General features: G+C 44.5%; 1 protein-coding gene across 2 annotated transcripts; it reads right to left on the bottom strand.

Moving 5' to 3' along the window:
• Positions 1-26614, bottom strand: BPGM (bisphosphoglycerate mutase). Of its 2 annotated transcripts, none has more exons than XM_066362743.1 (3): positions 26495-26614; positions 14625-15286; positions 1-913 (listed from the first exon to the last, which is right to left on the bottom strand). In XM_066362743.1, the coding sequence occupies exons 2-3, from the start codon at positions 15223-15225 to the stop codon at positions 735-737; spliced, it is 780 nt and encodes a 259-aa protein (XP_066218840.1). In that variant the 5' UTR covers positions 15226-15286; positions 26495-26614; the 3' UTR covers positions 1-734. The 2 variants fall into 2 exon arrangements, with proteins under 2 accessions (XP_066218840.1, XP_066218841.1); XM_066362744.1 differs by lacking the exon at positions 26495-26614 and adding an exon at positions 16261-16285.
• Between the last annotated feature and the right edge of the window lie 996 nt (positions 26615-27610).

Raw genomic sequence — 27610 nt, 5'->3', positions numbered from 1 at the left:
TTGGGGGATACATCCTTTTCGGTCACAGAACTTTATTTGTAAATCAATTTTAAGTATCCAAGGATTAAGGGTCAAAAAACAATAAACAGAGAACACAAACAGCTACAGTTGTCTATGTGCTGCTAATTCTAGTTGCCAAAGAAGGATGCCACCAGATGCCTAACAAAGGGGTCTCTGGACCAGAGATGAGGCAAAGGGCCTTGTGGCTTGTTGCTGGCTGTCTTGTGGGAACCCATCTGGGTTTTCCTGTTTAATGGGCCACTCATATTACCTATCAAAACATCTCTTTTCCTAGAGGAAAAGATTAGTAATAAATACTTATGTATAGTGTATTATCGAATATCTTTTCCTATCATCCCAGAAAGTCTTAGCTAATATAAACGTGAACTACCTGGTGGAGTACATAATACCTGTACTGATGACTCGGTGATTACTGAATGGTCGATACCTCTCCCATCTCAAGAACTTACGACATGGACTAAGCCCCACTGGTTACTAGTTTAGTGACTAATTTAAACAGGGCTAAGCAAGAGAGCTAACCCATAAGGCTTATGACATAAGCACTCAGGCACCGTCACGCCTTCATCTGGGCCAACCTAAGTTACCTAGTTACCCCATTTTATCCCACAGCTCTGGAAATATCAGGAAGAGAGAGAGGGTGAGGTCAGCACCTAGCAACACACTGCATGCCACTCATTGGGTACCTAATTCCTAGCCAGCGCTTGGGAAAGACTTTATTTGTCGGCTTTCTTCACTTTTCCTTGATCATCTACTTTCTTAATGGCTGCTTGGATAGCCTCTTGGTCACCCAGAAACTGGTGAGGCCCAACAGCACGCAGGTTCTCATCCAGTTCCAGGAGAATGGGGACGCCAGTAGGAAGAGTGATGTTGATAATGTCTTCATCTGAGATACCTGTAGGTCAAGAGAAGAAGGAACAAGGCATTAACAATGACCCCAGGACCAAGTTTTGTCTAGCTTTTTTGTTTGTTTGTTTGTTTTTTGTATTTTTCTGAAGTTAGAAGTGGGTAGGCAGTTAAGACTCCCATGAGTGCCCGACCGGGATCCACCCGGCATGCCCACCAGGGGGCGATGCTCTGCCCATCTGGGGCGTTGCTCTGTTGTAGCCAGAGCCATTCTACCACCTGAGGCAGAGGCCATGTAGCTGTCCTCAGCACCCTGGCCAACTTTGCTCCAATGGAGCCTCAGCTGCAGGAAGGGAAGAGAGAGATAGAGAGGAAGGAGGGGGGAAGGGTGGAGAAGCAGATGGGCACTTCTCCTGTGTGCCCTGGCCAGGAATCGAACCCGGGACTTCCACATGCCAGGCCAATGCTCCACCACTGAGCCAGCCAGCCAGCCAGGGCCTGTCGAGCTGTTTAACTGCCCATCAGCTGAGTCTCAGATGAACTACCTGTCTGGAACCGTCTTGAGAGGAATTCTAACTATAGTTCCTGGAAGCCAAGAACTACCTAGAAGTTTAAAAACAAATTAAATTAAAATTAAACCTGAGAAGGAAAATAACATCACATCAAATCTTTGGACAGTAAAGACCTTTTGGGACAACCTGCTTCTGGCTGGTTCACATCTAAACCTTCAAAGTATAAAAATTAATCTCTCCACGAACACATCTGGATAGCTGATTTTTTTCATATGATATCTGGAAAAATCTGAAAGTGAACAGGAAGGTTTTCTGATTTTTCTCCCCCCTTTTGTAGGTTGTCCTGAGGCTGGCTAAACCTCACCTCTACATCTAGTTCAGTAGATTATTAGAATGTGGTGGGTTTCCAACCCTGGGGGAACCTGGAATGCCCGAGGCCGACTGCAATGGGGGGGGGGACGCTCCCTTAGCTGATCAGGAAGCCCACTGAGAGGGGATCAGGAGAGGACTGTGAGGCGGGCCCTGTAACCCAGCCTCATTCTCCTGCTGTTCCTAACGTACAACTGTGGGCAGAGGAAGGGATAGTAATGGACAAATTAACTTCAATTCTTTTTTAAATAAGCTAAATTACAGGTAGTTCAACTTCGACTGGAAGAGATGGAGTTGGACTAAGATTATTGTAGCAGCAGTGGTAGTGATCATATTTCTTTTCTTTTCTTTCCTTTTTTTTTTTTTGTATTTTTCTGAAGCTGGAAACGGGGAGACAGTCAGACAGACTCCCGCATGCGCCCGACTGGGAGTTACCCAGCACGCCCACCAGGGGCGAAGCTCTGCCCACCAGGGGGCGATGCTCTGCCCCTCCGGGGCATCGCTCTGTTGCAACCAGAGCCACTCTAGCGCCTGGGGCAGAGGCCAAGGAGCCATCCCCAGCGCCCAGGCCATCTCTGCTCCAATGGAGCCTCGGCTGTGGGAGGGGAAGAGAGAGACAGAGAGGAAGGAGGGGGAGGGTGGAGAAGCAGATGGGCGCTTCTCCTGTGTGCCCTGGCCAGGAATCGAACCCGGGACCCCTGCACGCCAGGCCAACGCTCTACCACTGAGCCAACCAGCCAGGGCCAGTAGTGATCATATTTCTGTTATGATGACTACTTGTAACAACAACCAGCTAGCATGTACTGGGTATGTTCAACAAGGCAGGTCCTCTGGCACTTCAGACGACTAACTCATTTAATCATTGCTGTAATCTTCACAGGTTAGAAGCTATTATTTTTCCATGTCACAGTGCCGGCACAGAGAGGTTAAGCAGACAATGGAGGACCACACAGACACTAAGGAGCAGAGCCTGGTTCAAACCCAGATGTCTGTTTCTACTGTACAAAGTAACACCTTCCAGTTCTTCTGAGTTCAAAATGGGCAAAGAGAAGGGAGGAGAAAAGAGACAAGAGTTAAGCAAATTTCAAGGTAACTGAAACTATTCAAATGATCTATTTTAAACACGTACCTTGTTACATAGACTTCTATATTCTAACCAACTGTTTCTGTTCTATTCCTGGAAAGGAACGAGGTGGAGCAAGTTCTGAGGAGGAGTTCTGAGGGTTGGTCTTTACTTTGGAAGTGATGATAGCAGAAAAAATTATTAGCAGTTAGTTCTCAGTGTACTTTATGCTTGTAATTAACCAATGGTCGTAACTATAGCATCAGTCAAAAGTCACAGAATTGTAGCCCTGGACCCCTATCGCTGGGATAGTTCTTTATCAGATTTTCATTTCTAGGTCAAGAAGAGCTACCTGAGAACTCTCATGCACAAACTGTACAAACTCACATAGCTATGATGCAATGGACAATACAGTGACCATCTCCTCTTCTGCCTCTCCCCCTCAATACACTGATTCCGTGACTTTAATTAAGTAACTTCTCTGGGTCTCCATTCCCTCTGTCAAGTTAAAAAAATGAACACACACATACATACACACACACTCTCGACCATTACAAAGGGTATGGGGTAGAAGGAATGGACTTAGAAGAGAATATGAAAGAGTAGAGTACAGAAAGTGTTTCTTCTTTCCCTACTGGGACCTCTCTTCTTGGCAGACTTAAAAGGTAGGCTTTAAAACACCACTTCGATCGCTTCTCGGCCTTTTGGCTAAGATCAAGTGTAAAACACCACTTCGCCCCGTCAAGCCCCTGTCCCCATACCACAAGCCTACAAAAGACTAGCATCCCAGACTAAAGCTGCCAAGAACAGATCGGTGCCGACCAGACGGCCAACTACTCAGCAGGGCGGAATCTAAGAGCCTGCTGGTTCGACCAGGGCAGATCTGCCTGCTGGTGGCCCTACAGTGGCTGCACACAGTCCTTGAAAACAGCAGCAGCAGCATTCACACGTGGCTTAGAGCCAGGTGACCACTGAGGCTTTGGAACCCAGTTGTTCTCAGCCCAAATCCAGGGGAAGCTCTGATGGTCCCTGGGCCTCACGCACTCGGCAGCCAGTAACTGAGGGCCTGTTATATGCACAGTACTCTGGGGAAGGACACTTGTGACCTTGGCCAGGATTTTACTGCCACTGAATTGTTTCTTCATTTATAAGAAGAGGGAGGGATAGTCTCTTCTAGCACCAAAGTTCCTCCATTTTATTCTGAATGGTTTAGCAAAGCAAAGGTACTTTTGAGGCCTGAGATACAGGGGACAGTGACTACTGTTTACACTCATCTGTTACACAAGGATCACGTTTTATCTGTCCCCAGAGTCTCTGCTCATTGAACTAAAGATGGATTTTAAAGATTGCTTCAATTAATATAAATTTTCACTGCCCCCCAAAAAATTTGGTAGGAGAGAACCATTTAGTGAAAAAGACCATGTGTTTGAGTAATGTTTTCCAGAAGAAGCAGAAAATCATTAGTGTATGTGTCCATCAGCATCTCCAACTCAGTGCTTATTGATTGCGGGCCTTTACAACCAACAATTAACCTCTACAAACATTTCTAGACCTAGGACATTACTTTAAAATGATTAAGCTTCTACTTTTATTCAACATTGTACTGGAGGTTCCAGCCAGGACACCTAGTAAAGAAAATGAAATAAAAGCCATACAGATTGAGAAGAAAGAAGTAAACTTTTTAGACATCACTGACAATGCAATATGGAGTTATGGTTAGCCATGACAGTTATGTCAAGTACTATGTCAAGACCAAGGTAATGGAAACACCCAGAACACCCCAACCACAAGTCTGGACACTTGGATAAGGACTCCCTCTGGACACCAATATGAATGGACCACCACCCATTCACAAGGCCCCTACCACCTAACACTCAAGCTTGGCTGTACCACGGGTCATACTCAGAGCCCTGCCAGGCTTCCACTCCATCAGACCAGTGCCTCCACTGTAGCCACCTGGCCTGACACCAACGCCAGCCTTCCCACCCGCAGGCGCCACCAGTGACCCAGGACTTCCTGCTAGACACTCACTAGGCTCACTTCCATTGCTCACGTCCCCCCTTGCTGTGTGGAACGTGCCTGTTACTCTATTGGCTTATTGGGGAGGTCTTTCCTAATAAACCCGGCATCCCGGAGAGACACAAATGTGTGTAAGTGACACCTTTTGGAGATGTCACTGGACATCAGCACCCAGTGTTCTCACGTTCTCAAGGCTAGTAACGGATGTGAATACAAATGTCTGATCCCCTCAGAATAACTAACACCATGCGATCATGATGAGGTTTAGGGGTCGCAGTCTGTGACCTCAGAGAAGAGTTCTCCTTTACCCCGGGGCTTCCGATCTAACCAGATCTAGCAGGTCCTCTCTTTAATGGCTCCCCTCTCAACCTCAGACCTGTGGCTTAGAGGTGTAGGATCAAATCAAAGAACCAACTATACAAAGGCCACAAGAACTGTAAGTTTCCATTTATAAAGAAAGGGAGAATGCAACAAAAACAGGACCATCTCCAAGGAAAAGAAGTTGACATTCTGCTCTAATGACCATTCAAGCCATTCACACGGCAGATTAATTACGTACAAATATTTTCAATACTTAGACTGGTTAATAATCAGCCAATGAGACTTAAATTTTAAATAGCACGTTAGGAAAAACCACAGTGAAGCCATTCCTCATTGCTCAATTTTGGCATAAGGCACATTCTTTGTCCTAAGAAAGTTAAGCAAGCAGAACTCCTCAGGCTAGAATAATGCATCTGCTGGATTAAACCAAACTGAATCAATACTGTATTATGTAATACCATGTTACAAGCTCATTAACTGGAACTGCTTAGGAAAGTTGAAACCAGTGGCCAAGTTCACGTCTTCCGTCTGATAACTGGCACAGATATTTTTTATACAACATCCAAGAATGTTCTGAAGGGAAAGATCACAGAGCTCTTGTCCTGCATCAACCCTCCCATCCCTCTCCATCGGCACCCACCCCCTTATGTACCCACAACTGTTGCCTTTAATTCTTGAATCTTCGTGCAGGAGCTTCTAGGAGTTGATTGCAATCAGTTTAAATGATTGGAAGAGCTCAAGTGGAGAAATAAGAAAAATGTGGTGGTAAGTCCAAGGGGTAACAACGCAAGGCCAAAAGAAGGGTCAGTTCAAACTTCATTTTCTGCACACAAGACTGACTTCACACCCAGCTTAGTGTATCCCAAGGTTCTCTTTACCATGCCACAGTCGCAGAGCTCCAGGGAAAAGCTACCTGGTCTCATCTCTCCAGGCAGAGGAGAACAGAAGCTCCATATCCACGCATGCTGCAAATGGCTTTTCCAGTCTACCTGAATCATTACCAGCTAGAAGCAGTGGTCATTGGGACTTGGACATGAGCTGCAAAGTATAGAATGGTGACAACAATTCCAGTGCCATGCGGACTTTTCCTGGATGTGGACTTTTCCTGGACTCCTGCTCCCTGTGACAGATCCTACAGACTGAACTGTGGTTGGGTTGCATTTTTCAGGGATTTGACATGGTGATGGGGCCAACTTGGACTTGGTGAACATGTTAAGGACACTACTCTTTTATGGATTCTTGCTGTATTGGCCAAGAGTTTGCTTAAAGGCTTTTAATCACTGTAAAAAAAAAAATAGAAGGCTGGATAAAGAAGATGGAGCACATATACACCATGGTATACTAGTCAGCTAGAAGAAATGATGACATCGAATCACTTACAGCAGATTGGTGGAATCTTGATAACATTATGCGGAGTGAAATAAGCGAATCAGGAAAAAACAAGAACTGCAGGATTCCATACATTGGTGGGACATAAAAGTGAGACTAAGAGACATGGACAGGAGTGTGGTGGTTATGGGGGGTGGGGGGAGGGAAGGAGGGAGGGGGAGGGGTACAAAGAAAACTGGATAGAGGGTGACGGAGGACGATCTCTCTTTGGGTGATGGGTATGCAACAGAACTAAATGACAAAATAACCTGGAAATGTTTTCTTTGAATATATGTACCCTGATTTATTGATGTCACCCCATTTAAATAAAAATTTATTTAATTAAAAAATAAAAAAAAGAATTGAGATCAGCACACTCGAATTAGGTAAGAACAAGTGTTTTTGTGGATGCAAGAAAAATTTTGTTCCCCAGTATTATATATCATTAAGTTTTCACAGTTCCCTTATAGTTAATAATGAACTATTACATATAAAATATAAAATGTTTGTGATCTTAGAGGCCTGTATGTCCCCAAACATACATCATAAGCCCTAAAACAACATTATAACTTTAGTTTTCAATAGTTACACAGTCTATAAAGAAATTAAGAGAAAAAGAGGCAAAAAAAGAGAAGTTTTTTATATTTGCCCAGACTACTACTCAGGTATACAGGTACATGGTATAATGATTTAGTATTTGTATATGCTATAAAATTTTTGCCATACTAAGCATAGCCTTCACTCTTGAACAATATTTTTCCTGGGTATAGATTTCTAGGTTGACAGTGTATTTTCTTTCAACATTTTAAAGATGATATTCTAGTCTCTTTTGTTGTCAATAGTTTCTGATGAGAAGTCAACTATTAAATACCATCTAACAATATTTAAAAGATATTTTAATGTATTGATTTTGAAATGAAGCAGAACTTATTCTAAAACAAAGAGACTTTCAGCAGAACTTACTTTTTCTAAAAGATTCCCTACCCCTGGCCTTGACTGGTATAACAGGCTGTGGCCTTAGGCTAGTTCTACAGGGTTGCAGATGTTCCCAGAATGTTTTTCCCTGAATTAATCATTCCCCTGATAAACACTGTAAATGAGCTTGTTTCACTGCTTTGTTTTACTGCTAGGCTTACCCTCCTCCCCATTCCCTAGTAAGAGTGTGATCTTTTTTTCTTTAAAAGCTAACTTCAAACTGTGTTCAGGGCCGCATGATTTAACTGATTTAGGTCTCCATGTGGTCGCAGGCTTTGAATAAAAGACTCCTTTAAATTTGAAGAAAAAAAAAAAGACTGACTTCAGAAAGTCAAGTACCTCTCAGCCACGTCCCCCAAGTCACTGTCACAGAACAGGAACCACTGACTGCTATTAAGATCACTGCATATACACTACCCCACTCTCACTCTGCAGTCTGTGGCTGGTGGCTGTGCAAATGCTCACTTCTCCAACCAGGAGTGTCAGCTCCTTGTTTCATCCATCCCTGGATCACCCATGACCTTGAAATAGTGCCTTACCCATGGCAAGGGTTTAGTAAATGTTTGCTCAACCGTAAGGTCTGCTGTAATGTGTTGGCTGCTAGGATCTAGCTAATGTTTAGCTATATCATCCACTATCACAACTGTATGTATTATATGTCCATTTTTTACACATAAATAAAGACGATAAGGAATAAAACAGGAGCTAAAAACTCTAATGCATAAAGCCTATACATGAAAGCCCTCCGCAGCCTTTTCAAAGGGAGAATATTAGCTGAGTTTTAGAAAGAGATCAAAATGGAGACATAAGCCTCTCAAAAGTAAGGACTCTGTGTGTCCACTTCTAGGGGCTGCACCCTTCAGTAAGAATAGCACCTGATTTGACAGACCCTCCGCACATAGCTGGGCTGAAGGAGTCTGAACTCCTTGGGCTTTCAACTTATAGCTAGTCTTTTACGAGTGAAGCCTTTATTAAAGATTGTGTTCTCTTTGTCACCTTACCAAGAGAAAAAGAGCGAATTGAAAAAGTTGGACAAAAGGCTGTTTTGTATTTAGTGCTAATATAGTGAACAAGTCGCATCAAATTCTCTTCTAACGTATTTTCTTTGGTTTGCTCCAAAGCACTTGCTCAAGATCTTTGAATATCAGGAAATAGGAGAAAAGACGTCCAGGGAGACAGATTTGTTACAGGACGAGAGGAAAGCCGACTTATAAAATGCATATTTCAGGGGGGATTAGAAAAAGAAGAAAACAGTTTTGACCAAATCATTCAAGTAGGAGGTCCCACCCACGCACTTCCCCTTTCCAACCAAGTAAAAGTCACAATTCAAACCCCACAGATGGGCATTTGTGATTAAGAGTTCTGTATTCTTCTACTGTCAAAATAAGAGCTAACAAAAGACACTGTGAATTTTATAGATGACCCAACTATTTTTTCATTACAAGTCTTTAAGATTTGAATGCCGTATATGTACAACTCACAGCATGGCTCAGGAACAACTGATAATGAGTTATTTGAATATGTTAACATGACAGGCTAACAGCCTCTAATTTAGAACAAGGCAGAGAGAAGAACCCATTCTACATTTAATTGTATATACAAATAGTCTACAACTTTTAAAAATAAAGGTTTCTATAAATCAATTATAATAAGAGAAAGCTTAACTATACCACCAGGCTGGTGTTTGTTTTCCAGAAGAGAGGCCTGAATTTGCTGCGTCTGAAAATATCACACTAAAATGCCAGAGGTGACTGCCTCGTCTGTCCCCATCCCCGCAGCGAGGTCCCGCTGACCTTTCCTCCCTAATGCTCTAATTTCATCCAACCGCTTCTTCTGCCTTGTTATGTGCACAGCTGCATGCAATCCTTCAGGGATCAAGTCTGGCTTTCATGAGTCTCTTGCGTGCCACCCTTATTCCAAAACTGGAGACTGCCCGGCCCTGTGCTTGAACCCAGACTAAACAATCCGCTTCCGCTGGCCAGACGCAGACGGCGTCCAACGCGGCAGTTCAGGACCTGGCCTTGCCTTCCATGTGGGCCAGCAGGAAACAAACAGGAAGTGACTATGCCAACCGCAGAGAAAGAAACACACGCCTGTCTGGAACGCTACAGAACAGCATGCTTTCAGATACGAAGCCCAGGGTTGGGGGGCGTTCCCAAGGTGCTGCTTTGTGACAAGGGTGTCTGAACTAGCAAGTGGTGGGCCCTGCTTCAACCTAACCTTCTCAGTACAGCACAGGTGACTGTGCTGCCAAAAAAATCAGGAAAGTAGTTGCTTAAGTAGGAATTTTCTTTTGATATAATGTTTCACATCTGCTTTGAGTGTTCTTTCTTCCAAAAGGATTAAGAACCATTACCAAGTGAAAAGTAAAGCACCCCAAATTTAGACATAATTTAGGAGCAGAGATATGATCTAAATAAGTAATTTCACAGGGTGGAGGCCACGGATCAGGCAGGATGCCTATCTGAGGCACTGACATTTGGTCCTTGTGTTGGTGAGTCTTGTCCAAGAGTATCACCTGGATCTGAATCAGCAACAGAGGACCTCTCGCTGTGTTATCCTGCTCTGACTCCAGAAGGTCCCTGTGACCTCCTCCTAGATTAAGTGTTTGTGAAAAGGCAAACGCACACACACACAAGACCCAATGAAGACTAAAACTTAGAACATGGTGGCAAATGAAAAGAAATAGCTTGAGGGCAGAAAAACTTTCACTAAAGGAGCTCACGACCTCTAAGGATAAAGTCTCCTGGTCTAGCAGCTTGGACATCACTTCTTATGAAGAAGGAAGGGACCATGAAAGGTAATTCCTGATACTGACCATGTAAATTATACCTCAGTTTTAAAAGACTTGTCTTTACATCCAGTAAAGTGACCACTGCTCTAAATTGGTACCTTGCCTTCTGTTTCATAAAATAATCAACTAGATTAGTCTGTCTGAAGGACCGAATGAAAGTTGCTGCGGGCATCCGCCTGCACCTTTGGAAACTCGCCTGGAGGGCAGCCACCATGATGCTTTCTCAAACCTCCAGGGGCCATTGGTGCTGACGATTTAGCATCTAAGCCATGGCCAGTGAGCATGTTATATTTAGATTAGATTTTAAAAGGGCTGAAATCTCACTAAATTAACAGGAACGGCTTGAGGGAAATAACATATACTATTTCTTCTGATCCTGAGAAAGTCACTTATGCTTAATTCTCACAGCTGTGACAGAGAATGGTTGGATCTTCTTCTTCGATATCCAGTATGAGAGAAATTCTATTAGTGGGGAAATGGCATTTAGAGGACTCCCAAAGTAAAAGATAACGAATTTATACAGTGATCCTAAAATGGACTTCGGTCTTTTTCATGCACATGAAACAATTTCTTCCATGTTAGGCGTGGGAGTAAATCACTATATAGGGAACCATAGCAACAGCCAAGAACTCCATGAATCTTAACCATGGCACCACCAGGGGGCACTAGAGGCCAAAAAGGAGCGAAATTGTTCTACCCAGGATGAGTGTGCCAATATTATAAGCCACCCCTCTGTCTGTCTCCCTATGGACAAATCTCAGTCCTCAGTGCATTCGATTTGTTTCCCCAGCTGTGGGCTTGTGCCTAATGGCATATTCTGGCTTTTCTGAGAATTTTCCCCCCTGAATGTCTCCCATTCCCCCTGGTCACCAACCCTACCATTTCCATTCCTTGTCTTCCTCACGTACACCTTCCTTCTTCCCTGCGGACAGCTAGCTGCCTGCCCCACACCTCTTTCTATCAATACTTCCACATACTTCCTACTCAACACTCTACATAAATTTACCTCTGCCAGCACGAACACCTGTATTTTAAATCAATTACTTCAGAAACAAAACATGTTTTATAAAGCCTGTTTATAACAAGAGGGATAAGAATTATAAGTTTGCTTCAAATTAATTCACCTCTGAAATGTAATTTAGTTGCATATCTCCAACTTAAAAAAAAAAAAAGAGAGAGAAAATTCAGAAGAAAGGTTAAATGAAACCTGAGGACTAAAGCCTGCTAATTCCTCAGCGATCCCTGTAAATCCATCTCTGCCCCCATGGTCAAAGCTGTGTCTTAATTTTTTCTTGTTCTATGTGCCCCATGCGTGCATTTCTACTTTTATACATTTGCCCTAAACTACTGTTTTCTATGCCAATGTCAACTCCTTTAATCTTTCAGTCCCATTGATTCAATTATTTTTGCAGCTTTAATGAGATAATTCACATACCATTCAATTCACCCACTTAATGTGCACAATTCATTCGCTTTTTAGTATATTCAGAGTTGGGTAACCATCACCACAATCAATTTCAGAACATTTCTGCTACCCCAACAAGAGGGGCAGTCCCTTCATTCCATGACCTCATTCACCTCCACCCAGACCTCAGAAATAATCTACTTCCTACCTCTGTAGGTTTGCCTCTACCCAACATTTCATATATACAGGATTCTACAATGTAATCCTTTGTGATTTGCTTCTTCCATTGTTACAGTCCCAAGGTTCATCTATGTTGTAGCATATATCAGTACTTCCTTCTTTTTTGTCGCTGAATAATATTCCATTGTATGGATATACTACCTTTAATTCATCCAAGTACCAACTGATGAGCATTTTGGTTGCTTCCACATTTTGACTACTGTGAATAATACTGCTATGGAGGTTTGTGTAAAAGTTCTTGTGTGGCTATATGTTTTCACTACTCTTCAATATCGTTCTGGGTTGCACTGTATCTACTCTACTCCCAAAAAAGATATGCTTGAGTCCTAACCTTCAGTACCTCAGAAAGTGACCTTATTTTAAAATAGGGTCTTTAAAAAGAAGTAACCAAGTTAAAATGAAGTCGTTGGGGTAGGCACCAGTCCAGTATTACTACCGCTCTTATAAGAAGGGGAAGTTTGGACAAGAAACAGAGCTACTCCAGGGAGAATGCCAAATGAAGACAGAGGGTTGCAGTGACGGATCTACAAACCCAGGAACCAAAGATTTCTAGCAAACCACCGGAAGCTACAAGAGGCAAGAAAGGATTCTCTCCTAAAGCCACTAGCAAGAGCATGACCCTGCCAACACCTTTATTTAGGACTTTTAGCCCCCCAAACTGTGGGAAAATATCTGTTATTTTAAGTCACCCAGTTGTTGGTATTCGGTTACAGGAGCTGCAGGAAACCAACAGATATATACCTAGGAGCAGAACTGCTGAATCAGATGGTAACTCGATATTTAACCTATCAAGGAACTGCCAGGTTGTTTTCCAAAGCAGCTCTACCATTTGATTGTTTCTCAGTAAATTAATGGTTTCAAAACCTCTCTCGAATATAGAAAGTAAACTTTTCTATGTGTAACCTGGCCTCCCACAGGTAATTCTCCCTCCATCCCTCCCATGGTGACAGTCTTCTTTACCACCATTTGTTACACCATTCCATTTCCTTCAAAGAAGAACAGTAACAAGTAGTTAATCGATGCACTAACAGGAGGGGGCACTAGAATAAGCTATGGCTGGGGCTACAGAATAACCTTAAAGAAATGTAAACCTGAAGATAGGAGTGTTAATGGTACTAGATGGCAGGAGAGTGCCCTCAGAGCGAGAATTTCCAGCTGAGACAGGGAAGCCAAGAGCGTTCTGTGGGAGATGATAGCATTGTCTTCAGGGACGGGTGTCTGGCCACAAAGGGAGCTAGGTTCCATCTCTGAAAACAAGAAATTGGTGCGTGAGAAAGGCTACATCTTCTGGGAGAAACTTTAAAATTCTGAGTTTCAGTCTGTTGTCCTAAGAGGAGTCTCAGTTCTTCTTCAAACAATAAAGTACTACAGTCCAAAACTGAAGTTATTTGTCACTTAATCAAGTATCTGACTGTTCTGAACAAGGAAGAATAGAATCCTTTATGCAGTTGGGTAAATAAGATATATACACACAAAGACACGAACAGATTGAGCGCCATGTCTAGCCAATAACAGTTTTAATAGGCAATAAAAGTCTGCAGATCTTAGATTTCTGCACAACTAATGGACACAGGTATATGAGTAATGATTTGGTGGTTGGCCACATTATAAAAATTAGGGGTAAAAGAAATACATGCTAAAAAGTTTATAGTAACTCTCATAAAAGTCACTTTATTTTGTTACCAATAACTTACTTTCACTTACTTCAACACAAGGTTAGCCCGTCCATTTTTCACAGCCCCACACAGAACAGTAAAGAGAATGGGAAAGAAATGTTAGAGAAATGTGTTCTAGCATCAGTAAATTATCTGCTGGTGGTGAGGACAGATAGGAGAACACCAGGCAGAACAGATCACTGGGACAAAGGGGGACAAGAAATGCCCTGAAAATGTCACAGTGCAATCAATGATGCCCCAAACTGGTGAGCTCAAGTCCCCAAAAGAGTTCATTCAGTTCATGTTCCTTAAGACACAGGTAACAATACAGTCCACTTGATGATACATTTAAAATATATCAAGTAGCACTGCAGCTCCTGATTATCTCCAACAGGCCATCTTTTCATTTTTCTCCCCAACCTCCAACTTTCTCCCAAAGACAAAGCCTGGTCTGGAAAGAGGTGGAACAGAAGAACTGTTCTAGAAGAAACCTACGACTGAAATCACAGCAGCAATTGTTTCTAGATCATTTCACTTTCCTCCAAAGACTCTAATAGGTAAGTTTACTTTGAGTAACATGGCTGCAGAAATTTCTTCCCTTCCCAGCCTTCATCTTACTACAACAAAGCTACAGAGCCCTTTCGTTCAGGGTTCTCAACAAGGAGAACCCCAATTAGCAGTCTTAACAATCACCCGCAAACTTAGAAATGCAAATCCTTGGGCTGGAACCCCAGGCCCCCGGGTTCAGAAACTCCTAGGGCAAGGCCAGCAACCTGCGGTAGACTGAGCTCCCCATCAGGTGATTCTGACGCTTGCTAAAGTCTGACAACCACTGCTCCAGACAATATAAATGGAAAAGCAGAGAATGTTTTATTTATAAAACAAAATGATTCTTCAAAGATTGGAGTGACAAGAGAACAGAGAAGGGAAGCCGATTACGGAAACTGTCCACCATTAGCTCAGCAACCATGTCCTTTCTACATTATGACCCAACCATAACATGAGCACCCTCTAATAAGTAGCAGCAGAGAGGTGGTACCTTCCAGATGTTTCAGGAGTGCCCTGCTGCTATTCCCATGAGCGGAGATCAGAATGGTTTTGCCGCTTAACACTTCCGGAGCAATCCTTTCATTCCAAAAGGGCAGGAGTCTCTCCAGAACATCCTTCAAACTTTCAGACCGCGGCAGTCGATCCAGAGGTACGTCGCACACTTTATACCTCCGGTCATTGTAGATTTCGTGGTAGTAAGGGTGAGACTCCTCGATGGGTGGGGGGGTCACATTGTAGCTTCTTCTCCAGAGCCTCACCTGCTCCTCACCGTGATTCAAAGCCATTTTCTCCCGATTGAGACCAATCAAGGCCCCGTAGTGACGTTCATTCAGACGCCAGGAGCTTTCCACGGGAACCCACTCCTGCCCCAGCTCCTCCAGGATCAGCCAGGCTGTGTGGATGGACCGATTGAGGACGGACGTGAACACGAGGTCAAACTCAAAGTTGAGCGCTTTGAGTTGCTTCCCACAGTTCCGTGCTTCCTCCAGCCCATCGCTGTTAAGTTTCTGGTCTACCCAGCTACAAAAACGGTTCTCTTTGTTCCAAGCACCCTCTCCGTGTCTTAACATAATCAGTTTGTACTTGGACATACTGATCACTGAGCTTTCCTCGCGCCTTCAGATGGGCCAGTGCTCAGCGACAGAAACACATCTGTAAAGAAAAGAAACAAAATGCGTAAGTTACAGTCTTCATTCAGCTGACTACCTGGCAAAGGAGCACCATGTCACACCTGCCAGCTTCTAAGATAAACTAGGGTGATTCCTTTGAACAGTTTTGATCTCAGACATCCGGCAATTTGTGCACTATGGCTCATGCAGCAGTAGTCTACAAATAATTAATTACAGGGAACCTGGCTGACTTAAGTTTTCTGATGACCAGATAGTATGTTGATTATGTGATGTAGAAGAATCACAACACTTCATTCTAAAAGCATGCCACATTTCCGCCAGATCAAAGGCAGTTCATTTCAGGACGGGAGGACTGAACAGAATGGGCTGTGGATATCTACAAAGACGACTAGCTGATGACTTCAAGAGGCTGACACTACACGGAAGGCATCCTTCTCGCTTTGTTTCTCCTCTGGTGGAAAAAGAGTATTTACTGGTCTCGCTTTATCATAAAAGTTATCAAACACATTAATTCAATGAACCACAGCATTTATCTGGTATGTAAATCACCGACTGGTGGCGACTAGCTCTTCTACACCACACACAAGAAGATCTAAGGCTCAACGTTCAAACACCACTAAGAGTTCACTGCAGCTCACCTAAATCATCGCTCACCTGCCTCAAGACAAGGCTTCTGGCCAGAATAAATCCAGATGCAAAACAAGCTATCAAATGCAAGGAGCTGAAAAGTGCTGTCTGGAGAAACAGATTAACAGGAGCCGGTCTGTAGGAGCAAGAGGAAGCCCGTGATAAGGGGCCTGTCTCCTCCTCCCAACCCTTCAGCGATGCTGCACACACTGGCCACAGCTCAGCGGGAGAGGAATCTAGCAATGTGCAACCAGCCCCCAAAACGTGTTCTGGACTTGCTGAGTTAAGCTGCTGACCTAGAAATCCGCTGAGCCCATGCTGTCCCCGGGGAAATTGGGGGCCTAGCTGCACCGGCCTGCATTCACTCACCTTCACTGACAAACGCTGCTCGGATTACAGGCCCAGGGCTGCCCACCTCCACCCTGGCGTGGGCCACACTGGGGAGCAAAGATTAACAAACTGGGGCCTGGGCTGCTGCTGCCCTTCTTGGCAACTTCTGCTGACGAGATTTTCTGTTCCCCATAATCTGTGATTCAGCCACAGTTATAGAACCATCCGGGACAAAGTTCACTGGACCTAGATCTAGTTGCTTCCTTTCTTTACTGATTCCTAGAGATTCTGAAGGTGGGGAAAAGGCTTTAAAATAAGGCATCGGTGGGAGGCATGGCCTGCGAGCTCACGTGTCCCAGCAGCCAGGCAGTGTGAGAAGAGCAGTCATGCCGGGCTCCTGGGGGGGTGGGAACATGCTGAGCTGCAGGGAACACGTGTGCTTCGCTGACGGACGCCACTCAGGCGTTAACCCAGGAGATGGGACTGCTGACGCCGAAGACTGGCGAGAATGCCGGACCTAGAGTCAGGCCACAGTGACCCTATGGATTCCATTTTGTTTTTAGCATATGTCTTTAAAACATAAAAACAAGCCCTGGCTGGTTAGCTCATTGGCAGAGCATTGGCCAGGCATGTGGAAGTCCTGGGTTCAATTCCCGATCAGGGCACAGAGAAGAAGTGCCCATCTGCTTCTCCATCCTTCCCCCTATCCTTTCTCTCCATCTCTCCCTTCTCCTCCTGCATCAAGGCTCTATTGAAGCAAAGTTGGCCCGAGCGCTGAGGATGGCTCCATGGCCTCTGCCTCAGGCGCTAGACTGGCTCCAGTTGCAACAGAGCAATGCCCCAGAGGGGCCGAGCATCACCCCCTGGTGGGCATGCCAGGTGGATCCCCATCGGGCACATGTGGGAGTCTGTCTCTCTGCCTCCCCGCTTCTCACTTCAGAAAAATAATAAATAAATAAATAAATAAATAAATGTAAAAACAATTGCGTCAGCTCCTAAAAATTTACATACAAAAATAAAAGGAGTAGCTACTACTGAGCTGTAGCCCATTTCCCTGTGAGATTGAAGACCTGGGGGTCCTAGATCTTCCTATTGTTAAAAACATTTGAAATGTGTATTTTTATGTGATATCAGATATAAATGCTGCCGACTCATCTGAATACATCACAAAAGTGTGAACTGAACAAAACCTGTCTGCAGGCTAGACTGGATCTACCAGTGTTCGACCTGTGGCTTCAAGGGAAGTGTCCTACTGGCCACAGATGAATGGAGAGGCCACCACCCCCCAGGAGATGGCCAGACCCCAAGCTCCCAGTCCAAGCTTCCCTGTTACCATCCAACACACTTTTGTGACGGACAGACCCTCTAGTCCCCACACATGCTGGGCTTCCCTGGGCCCGACCCTCCCTCACCAAACCCTTTGCCAGTGCCCTGCATAGTCCCGACTCTGTAATCAACCCCCCACTCAACTTTGGACTCTACTCTTCCTGAAATGCTTCCTCCGGCTCTGAGCTGTAACCAAGCTGAAAATGAACTGAATGCACACTCCCTCCCAGGGGTCTGCCGCTCTCTTTAGTGGGGGTGTTTGTGCCTCACATCCTGGGTAGGAACAGGGCCAGGTGATGGGTAGCCAGGGTCCTGCTCCCTCTCATGGTATTTCCCAACCAATTGTCTCCACCCCAATATCTTCCTTTTCTTTGGGGGACATGGGGGCTTTGATTCTGAAAGTCTTACTATATTCAGCTGTAGCTCTCCTGCCCTCTTTCAATTGACTGAAAACTGAGCACCTCATTTAAAACCCTCAATCACTTCCTGTTGACTTTAGGAGTAAGTTCAAGATCCCCTTTTTTTTTTTTTTTTTTTTTTTTTGCAAGAGACAGAGAGAGGGACAGATAGGGATGAACAGACAGACAGGAAGGGAAAGAATTGAGAAGCACCAATTTTTCGTTGCAGCACCTTAGTTGTTCATTGTTTGCTTTCTCATATGTGCCTTGATGGGGGGGCTGGGGAATACAGCAGAGCGAGTGACCCCTTGCTCAAGCCAGTGACCTTGGGCTCAAGCCAGTGAACTTGGGCTTCAAGCCAGTGACCCTGCCCTCAAGCTGGTGAGCCCACGCTCAAGTTAGTGACCTTGGGGTTTCAAACCTGGGTCCTCTGCATCCCAGGCCGACACTCTATCACTGCACCACGGCCTGGTCAGGCAAGTTCAAAATCCTTAATGTGACCCATATGGCTTTGGTTTTATTTCCTTGAGTGTGCCATGTTCTTTCTTGCCTCAGGATCCTTGCACATACTGTATCATACAGAGACCTGTCACCCAGCCCACCACTGCCTCCCCTCCACGTTCATTTCCGTCCCACACTGCTTTAGGTAACACCTTGTCATCATTTAGATCAGCTGTGTCCAGTCAAAATATAATGCAAGCTACACATGTTCTAAAGCCACAGTGGAAGTTAAACAGAAATCAGTCAAGTTAACTTTAATAATATATTTTATTTAACCCTATCAGTTCAAAATATTACCACTCCAACATAAGAATTTTTCATGAGGCCTTGGCCAGTTGGCTCAGTGATAGAGCATTGGCCCGGCGTGTGGAAGTCCCAGGTTTGATTCCTGGTCAGGGCACAGAGGAGAAGCATCCATCTGCTTCTCCACCTCTTCCCCTTCTGTCTTTCTCGCTCTCTCTTCCCTCGCGTACTCTCTTCCCCTCCCGCATCCATGGCTCAGTTGGAGTAAGATGACCTCAGGCAGAGGCTGGCTTCATGGCCTCACCTCAGGCGCTAAAATAGCTCGGTTGCTGAGCAACAGAACAGCAGCCCCAAATGGGCAGAGCACTGCCTGGTAAGGGGATTGCTGGGTGGATTTCAACTCAAATTCTAATGTGCATCAGAATCACCAGCAGAAGTGGGTAAGACAATTTCTGGGTATCCCACTTTCAGAGCCTTACTGAGTAGGTCTCAGGGGCTGGCCTGAATTCTGCCCCCGCATGATGCTGATACTGCTGGCTGGAGGACCTCTGCTCTAGACAGACTTCTCGCCCTTCCTTCCCACCCACTGGGAAGTGGAAGTGGCTTGCCTGGTATGCCCTTTTACAGCACCCTGCTTTACCACACTGGGTGCAGTTGGGATGGGTCACTTGTGACACATTGCTTGTCCAACGCCTGCATGCCCTATTAGACTACAAGCTGCTTCCCAGCTGGCCTGGCTTACTGCTGTGTCCCCAGAACCTGACATACCACTTGACACATACCCCGGTACTTAGTAGGTGTGCCCACTGAGTCGAAGCTGGTTAGACAAAAATGGCTATATTGTGCCAATGAGGCTGAGGCTTGACAGTTTTAGTGGTAAGTGCCCAAGTAAAAACAGCCAGTTGGCAGGCCCGAGATGTTAGAAAGCTTTAACTCAGGAACCCTAGTGCACTTAATGGTCCAACAGAGCCAAGAATAACCATCCATTATGTTTCTGTGCCCTTTACAGTCTCGTATGTTCATGAATGGCCATGTTCTCCCCAGAGGAAAGAGAGACTCCCATTAACTTGTTCAAAACCAGGCAGCATCTAAGGGGCACATTTAGGTCTAGGTCTCCCCGCCCCCGCCCCCCAATACCTGAGCTCTTCCTGCCTCACGATTCACGACTTTATAGAGTCTTGGTCTGAGGATCTAGGCTCACTTGGCTTCATTTCACAGGATCATCTCCAGTCACGATTCGTCCTTCCCAAGCCAGGTGGCATTTTATAAAATGAACGCAAACTAGGTGACTGCAGAGGAGGATACATACAGCGCATGACTGGTCTGGAGAAAAACCTCAAGGTGCCAAGTCAGGTTGGGCAACAGTCACCCCCACTAATAGATTTCATATTAACAATAGATATTCCTCACCCTCAAGTAAAAAAAAAAACAACTGTCATTTAAAAAAAAAAAAATCAAGTTTTATTTTTGGTAAGGCGTGCCACCCTGGAGTTGGTTCTTTTTTTTTTTTTTTCTGGAGTTGGTTCTTAACGTTCCTTATTTATCCCTCGGCAAGAGTTACCAACACTTGAATTAAGCACTAGTTTTACTTGGTGATTGACTTCATACCAAAAAGGACCACACAGGTCAATGAATCAGTAAATTCATCCACCAGGCTTCCTTCCTCTTTAAAGTATAGTATGGCTATAAAAAAAAAAAGTACTTTTATATGACGGTGTCTCACCTTCCTATCCCGTCTTCTTTGCTGGTTTTCCTTTCTTCTATGCTTTTTGGGTCGCCTGACACCTGACTTGTGCCTTGTCCACACTACTAAAATGCTCTCTCAAAAGACTGCAGTTTAGTTATTTCTTACTAAGTGGAGACTACCTTGTCTCAGGACCCACTGTCGGAAGCAGACTAGTTCCATCAGGAAAAAACCTCTTTAGGGTTCTCCTGCTGTGCTTCCCCCAGCTCTCCTAAGGCTCTGTCCTGGTCTTTGGTCTCTGTATTTTCCCACCCACCAGCAACAGTACTATGACGAAAAGATACCATATGATGTCATAGCAGCTAACCCCACGTGCTTGGGACTGTTTGGATCCCCCACCACCATTCTATGTCAAAGTGATTGTGATTAGTCCCATTTTACAGATGCAGAAGCTTAGGGGGAGAGGTTAGCTCGCCCAGGGTGACAACGGTTGTGACTGGCAGAGCTGGAGTTAGGCTGCAGGCAGGCTGGACACCAAAGAATGGACTTATGCTTCGAAGCACTCTGCTCCCCAAGCCTCTGGGCTCAGTGTTTGGAAACTCAACCTTCCTCATGATTATATCACATGGAAATGGATGATCTACAAATTGACCGCTCCAAATACTGAAACACTCCATTCATTAGGGAGGTGAAAAATAGATTGTTTCTGAGTAAGGCTTCATGGATACGGCACCATTTAAGCAGGATTGGAAAAGATGTGTAAGATTTAGATTTATAGAACAAGGGAAAGGAATTCTAGCCTCAGGGAACAGTGGGTAGAGACAAGGAATAGATGCATATGGGAAATAGTGGCCCATTCAAACTGACCGGAGATCATTAGGGTGACTGTAAGTCCTGGTTTGCCTACAGCAATCTTGCTTTAGGCCCTTTCCCTCCAACATAGTAATTACAGGACCCCTTTCATACGTGAATGTCCCATTTGGAAAATTATAAGATCACCTTAAGTATAGGGTATAACAGGAAGTAGGAGGGCACTAGCCCAGAAAGATAAGACTGACTAGTGACTGAAGACAGGCCTGTGCCAAAGAATATAGGTTCTTCTATAAATCCTGGGACATCATTAAAGGTTTAATAATGTGTATTTTAGGAGAATCAGGCTATAATCTGCCATTATAGCTGAAAGTAGCCATAGACAATACATAGTGAATAAATGAGGCTATGTCCCAATAAAACTTTATGAACACTAAAATTAGAATTTCATATAACATTCATGCACATGACATACTGTTTTTGTTTTTTATTCAGCTAGAGGACAGGAGGCAGAGAGACAGATTCTCACATGTGTCCTGCCCAGGGTCCACCAGACAAGCCCACTAGAAGGTGATGCTCTGCCCATACGGGGTATTGCTCTGTTGCTCAGCTACTAAGCTCTTCTTAGCACCTAAGGCCAAGGCCATGTAACCATCTTAAGTGCCCAGGGCTAACTCATTCCAATGGAGCCATGGCTGTAGGAGCGGAAGAGAAAGTGATAGAAAGCAAGGGTGGGGTGGGGTGGAGAAGTAGATGGGTGCTTCTCCTGTGTGCCCTGACCAGGAATCAAACCCGGGAAATCCACACGCCAGGCCAACGCTCTACCGCTGAGCCAACCGGCCAGCGCATTATTCTTTGATTTATTTCAACTGTTAAAAATGTAAAACCCATTCACTACTTGTGGGCGGTACAAAGGTAGGTAGTGGGCCAGATGGCTTTAATTTGCCAATACCCAGCCTAGCAGGGTACCACACTCTACTGATCATATCACTGCTGTGAAGCTTTAAGCACCGTCCCAGAAAAATCCCAATGTCACTAAATCACCTGATCTTACTCTTGGCCAGAACGGCAATGGAATCCCATTAGTAACTGTTTTTATTCCTCACAGAGTACAATACTGAGAACATTTAAATCAATCTGAGTAGTTTACTTTTGCTTAATTGAATTATTTAATAATAGGTTAAAGAGAAAACTATAAGGAAAAATTATTCATCTTGTTAACCAACTTCAAAAAGTCTGTCATTCTGACATGCTTTACTTCTATTAGACATCTTTACAATTGTCACAGTGCCTCACACTTCAAATGAATGTATATTTGCTCAAGAATATGTGCTATGCAATTGCCTTGGCAATAAAGAAACAAATGGGTGATTCAAGGGAAACACACTTTGCAAGTGAATTATATTTCCAAATACCCTTCACCACATACGTTTGTGTGTGTGTGTGTGTGTGTGTGTGTGTGTGTGTGTGTATTTCATCTAAACTGGCTACAGAGCAAAATATACTGTTCACAAAAACTAGGGGATATCTTATCGCTTCATATTCATTTTGAAATATACTCTAATTTTTGTGAGCAGTGTATATTCTTTCCATAAATGCTACCATAAAATTGAAGTTTTGTTTCAAGATTAGCATCCTTTTGGCAGGGCAGGGATGGAGAGGGTCGGTAGGTAAGGGACTGGTGCACATGCAAAGCATTGCATTTACTGAGGTTACTTCGGCAACATCTCCAGAACCTCTAGGTAGTTTCAACAAATGTAACAACAATCTTGTCACTGCCTTAAACTATACTGTACTCCTGCCCCTTGTTAAACTATATAATTTCACATACCTCCCCTGTCCCCACCATAACTGAGGCTTGTCCTGTCTTCCTAACTAATGCTCCTAGGACACTGACTCCTCCCTTCCTCCTGGGTTTGAAAAGTAATAATGTCTAATATTCTGGCATGACAACTCATGGACAGGTGGGGGAAATGACAGAATAAAGACCATCCCGAAAACTTCGTTTTCCATTTTGTTTCCAATTTTTGGGTAAGAAATGTGATCAATGATATAATGTTGCAGTATTAGAAATATCAGCAATACAGAGCCACAGCTGCTTTGATCCAAAGCTATCCCTGAAATACTAACTATTCAAGGCTACTACAGACCACTCAGTGTTTTCCCTGGTCCATATCATCACTGCATAACTCAAACCCCATTGCATTAGGAACCTGACTCTGCAGAAAGTGGGCTGGCTATACAGGTTTGAGGATATAGGAAAAAACAGAGGTTAACCATGTTTCTAAGAAAGTAAAACGAGGCAGCTCTTAAGGGAAATGAAATCCGGGGCTCAGTTCCTCACAATCTTAACAAATATGCCTTCCCCCAAATCAAGCTCAATATTAAAAGTTCAAACATGACTCTACCTAAAAGTACCTAGTGTTCCACCATCTATGACTTTTCCTAAAGCTTCACGGTAACTTTTCCATTTGTATTTGCATTGTAAGAACACCTCTTTACCAGGAGCAAATGCCATCACTTATAGGAGTTTTCTAAGCACTAGCACCCTGTCATTCTCTTTACATCTACTACTGAGCACTTGTCACAAGGGGAACAGCCCATAGCAGGTAGACCCCTAGTTACAGGAAAGAGATATACACATGTAATGAGATGTGTTTGCCTGGCCACGTGGCTTGTTCCAGCCAGCCTGGCATCCCCCATGCGCACAGCACCCACTCACAACACCTCCTTCCTATCTCTAATTACTTATTTCCCCAGAGTAGTAGCTTTTGTCAACACAAACTGTTTCCACCAAATCCCTAAAGTCTGAAGTCAACACACCTGGATCTCGGTCCCAGCTTTGCTACTTACTGATAGTGTGAGCTTGACCAAGATAATGAAATTCTCTGGACTTCGGGTTCCTGAACCAAAAAGATGAAGGTAATGAAATTACTGTTCTCAAGGGGCTAATAGGAAGGCTCAATGGGATTATGGGGAAGTACTTTACCAAAATGTGAGCAACAACCTGGGTTAGAGGGAGCAGACTTGAGCTAACACGTGGCTAGACCTCAGGCCCCTGAAGGTGATCCTACCTCACTGATGGCATAAGAAAAAGCAAAAGGTGGGAAAATAAAGTAAAATGAGGGTGGGTCAAGAGAAAAAGTTACATCAGTTAGTGGAAGGAAGAATGAAATCAAATGTGTGTGTGTGTGTGTGTGTGTGTGTGTGTGTGTAGGGGTGGGGGATGGGGGTAATGTTGATGGTGAGATACAGTCCTAAGTATACCAAATACTAAGCAATATTCTACAATCTAAATGTTTTAATGAGGTGACAGACACTTAATTTACATTTTATAAAGTATGTTTTTTTCCATATATGCAGCCAAGTTTCAGTGAAAGATTTTTGTGAAATAATTCTTTTAGTTCTATTTCTCCATATAAGCATTCTACCATACCATTCCAAAGCCTTTTAAGAGACCCATCAGTTCAAACATCTGCGTGTCTTCTGTTCTCTGGGCACCAGACACACAAAGATGAAGGCATGGCTCAATTTAGATGTATCAGTCATGACTTAAAATGTAAGGGGCAACTTAATTTCAACAAACAGAAAGAAGGAAGGAAGGAAGCAAAAGAGAAAGAGAGACCAAAAGATCTATCCAAACACTAACAGTGGTTGCTCCTGGATGATGGAATAAAAAATGACATTTTTTACTATAGTATTTTTATATACCCCCCGGTACAATGGCCAGTCTGTAAAATGACCAATTTTTTTTCCCCATGACCCATTTGGTTTAAATACGGACCTAAAAGAACAAGTACTACCCCCGCAGCTGGTAAGTTTTATTTGCTAACAGATTGGTCTGGAATCTACTGCAATGAGATTTTGTTTATGTACTTGTGGTGGAAAATGTCTAATCATCTTCTTTTTTAAAACAGACCTTCAACACAGGCGTGGACCTCAGAAATAATCTAAGCCAACATCCGCTTTTAGAAGATGCAAAAAACGAAGAGGCAGAGAGTTGAAATGATTTGTTTCAAGTTACACAAATAGCAACAGCTTCCAGATGAAAACCGAGGTGTCTTGACTTGCAACTCAGAGTTCCTTCCACTACACCGTTTGTTTGAATTATGCTCTCTAAACCCCACCACGGTTTGAAAAGTATCCAATGGTGTGTAGGATGCTACAAGAAAACAGAGATGGATAAAACCTGATCTCTAGCCTCGGGGGAGTCAGTTTTCAAATAAAGATCCTTTGCCTGACCTGTGGTGGCGCAGTGGATAAAGCGTCGACCTGGAAATGCTGAGGTCGCCGGTTCGAAACCCTGGGCTTGCCTGGTCAAGGCACATATGGGAGTTGATGCTTCCAGCTCCTCCCCCCTGTCTCTCTCTCCTTTCTCTCTCTCTCTCTCTCTCTCTCTCTCTCTCTCTCTCTCCTCTCTAAAATGAATAAATAAAAAATAAAATAAAATAAAGACCCTTTGACATGTGATCTGCTTTCATTATTAAAAGCCTTAGTAGGTCCTGGTGGAAGATAATATTTGATTTTGCTTTCCCCCAAAGTCTGCATTCAGTTCATTTACGTGCTGGTACTACTCACAAACTATAAATCCTCCATCCCTGGGAAGGGAGATGGAACGGGTGTTATAATAGTTAGCTAACAACCAATGAGCCTTCAAAACTGCGCCGTGAACTTTACTTCCTGTGGGCATTTCGACTGTCTTCCTTTGGCAATGCAGCCCCCGTGCCTTTGAAATGGGGAGTACACTTACTTTTTAAAAATTATCAGTGATTCTCAGAACCTGTGATTTGGCTCCCGATTTGAGCGCTCCATGTAACCACTGCAGATATTCACCTCCTTCTCCTTTCAGGGCATTCGGGGCTTTGTTTTGTTTTTTTCTTGTCTACTTAGACTTTGAGGGCCAGGTCTGCCATCGCCCTAAATATAGTGGCACGGCCCAGAAAAGACACCGAGCTCCCTGCCAGGAGCCCTACCACCGGAGGGGCTCCGCCGGACGTCCAGGAAAGCTGGTCATCCCTCCCTTCAGCTCCTATTTATTCCTGCCGCCAAGACGCCACCACCGAGGAAAGTCCTCCCGGCAGCTGGCAGATCCGTGCCTGCCAGACAGGCTCCCTCTGAGACAGGGACAGCAGAGAGGGACCTGGGCATTCGTGAGCGGTGGCGCTGGAGGGGCGGGCGAGAGAGCGCCAGATTCAAAGACTGAATCCGGGGGAGGAAAGGCACGGGCCTCCCTGCACTCCAAAATAAAACACCTCAGCACTTAAAAATGAATAAGATCTCAACAGCAATAGTCTAAAACAAAACCACTCACCTGCAAAGAGGCCACCAGCTGCACCCGCTCCCCTGAACCGCAGAGCAGGCAGCGCCGCCTAGGACTCATTCCGATCGCCGGCATCAACGCTCTTTTCTAGCAACTGGAGCCAGAGGGGCAGGTCCTAGCGCTCGGCCTATTGGAGGGACGAAATGTCACTCCCTTACGGCCCCGCCTTAGTCCCAGGAACTGGCCGAGGTCTTTCCGTTTCCCAAATCTCTGGGGGACGAAAGTGAGGCTTTAATTGGCTCACTGCGGAGACGAGCACACTTCTGCACCAGTCAGAAGCTGGTTTCGACGCCGGCGGGTGGGCCTAGGCCTAGGAAAGTAGAAAAATGAAGCTGGGAAGCGTCGACCACCAGCAATGGGAAAACCTCTGGACGAGGTAACTCCTGATCTGCGCAGGTGCTAGAAAGCGTTTCGCTTCGTAAGGGATGTACTTGCTGATGTTAGAAAAGTGCCGGCGGAATGATGGAAGTGATGCCTTTTTTTTTTCACTCGTGGGAGACTTCAACCCGGGGATGAAGGTGGGCAGTGCTTTCCTCGTGGTTTTAAGTCTTAAATCGTGATGAAAACAAAAGCCTTTAAAGTGCCGGCCGAGTTTATGGGCAGTAGCTCCTCCGTGCTTTCCTTAGAAGTTTTATAGAGATTCCCCCCCAGCCCATTCCCTGGCACTGTTTTGGTCGGGAGAGAAAAGTGATAGAGGGAATGAATTACAGTTTAGAGAACAGATGAAAGGAGGGAGGAAGGAGTGGAAAGAAGACCATTGTAAATTTGGAGGCCACAATTACTGAACAAAAGAAACCGACAAAAATCCCCGAGGTCCTGTAAGCGTCTAAGCAGGCTAGAACTACCTCGCAAGGCTTTGAAGCATGAATGTCAGGACCTTTGAGTAGGTGAGAAAGATAAGGAAGGGTACGTTGGCTGACCACGTGGGAAACTCCCCTTCTTGGTTTATAGAAGCTGTCTAACCTCGTGTATAGTGTCCTCTTTGGAGGAGTTCCTATTTTATCCTCAGAACAAGCCCCAGGAGCTTTGTGACTGCCTAGCGGGTTCTCAGCATAATTAAACAGAAATTCGAAAAGATCGTCTTGCCGCATAACTCCAACAGGCTGA

This window comes from Saccopteryx leptura, chromosome 2 (assembly GCF_036850995.1).
Source record: "Saccopteryx leptura isolate mSacLep1 chromosome 2, mSacLep1_pri_phased_curated, whole genome shotgun sequence".
Lineage (NCBI taxonomy): Eukaryota > Metazoa > Chordata > Mammalia > Chiroptera > Emballonuridae > Saccopteryx > Saccopteryx leptura.
The sequence above is the reverse complement of the archived record's forward strand: the minus strand, read 5'-3'. Positions and strand labels throughout refer to the sequence as shown.

Coding starts and splice junctions, on each gene's coding strand:
- BPGM (XM_066362743.1), bottom strand. CDS start 15,225: ATGTCCAAGTACAAACTGATTATGTTAAGACACGGAGAGGGTGCTTGG. Junction 914..14,624: donor ACTCCTGAAACATCTGGAAG/GTACCACCTCTC, acceptor CTTGACCTACAG/GTATCTCAGATGAAGACATT.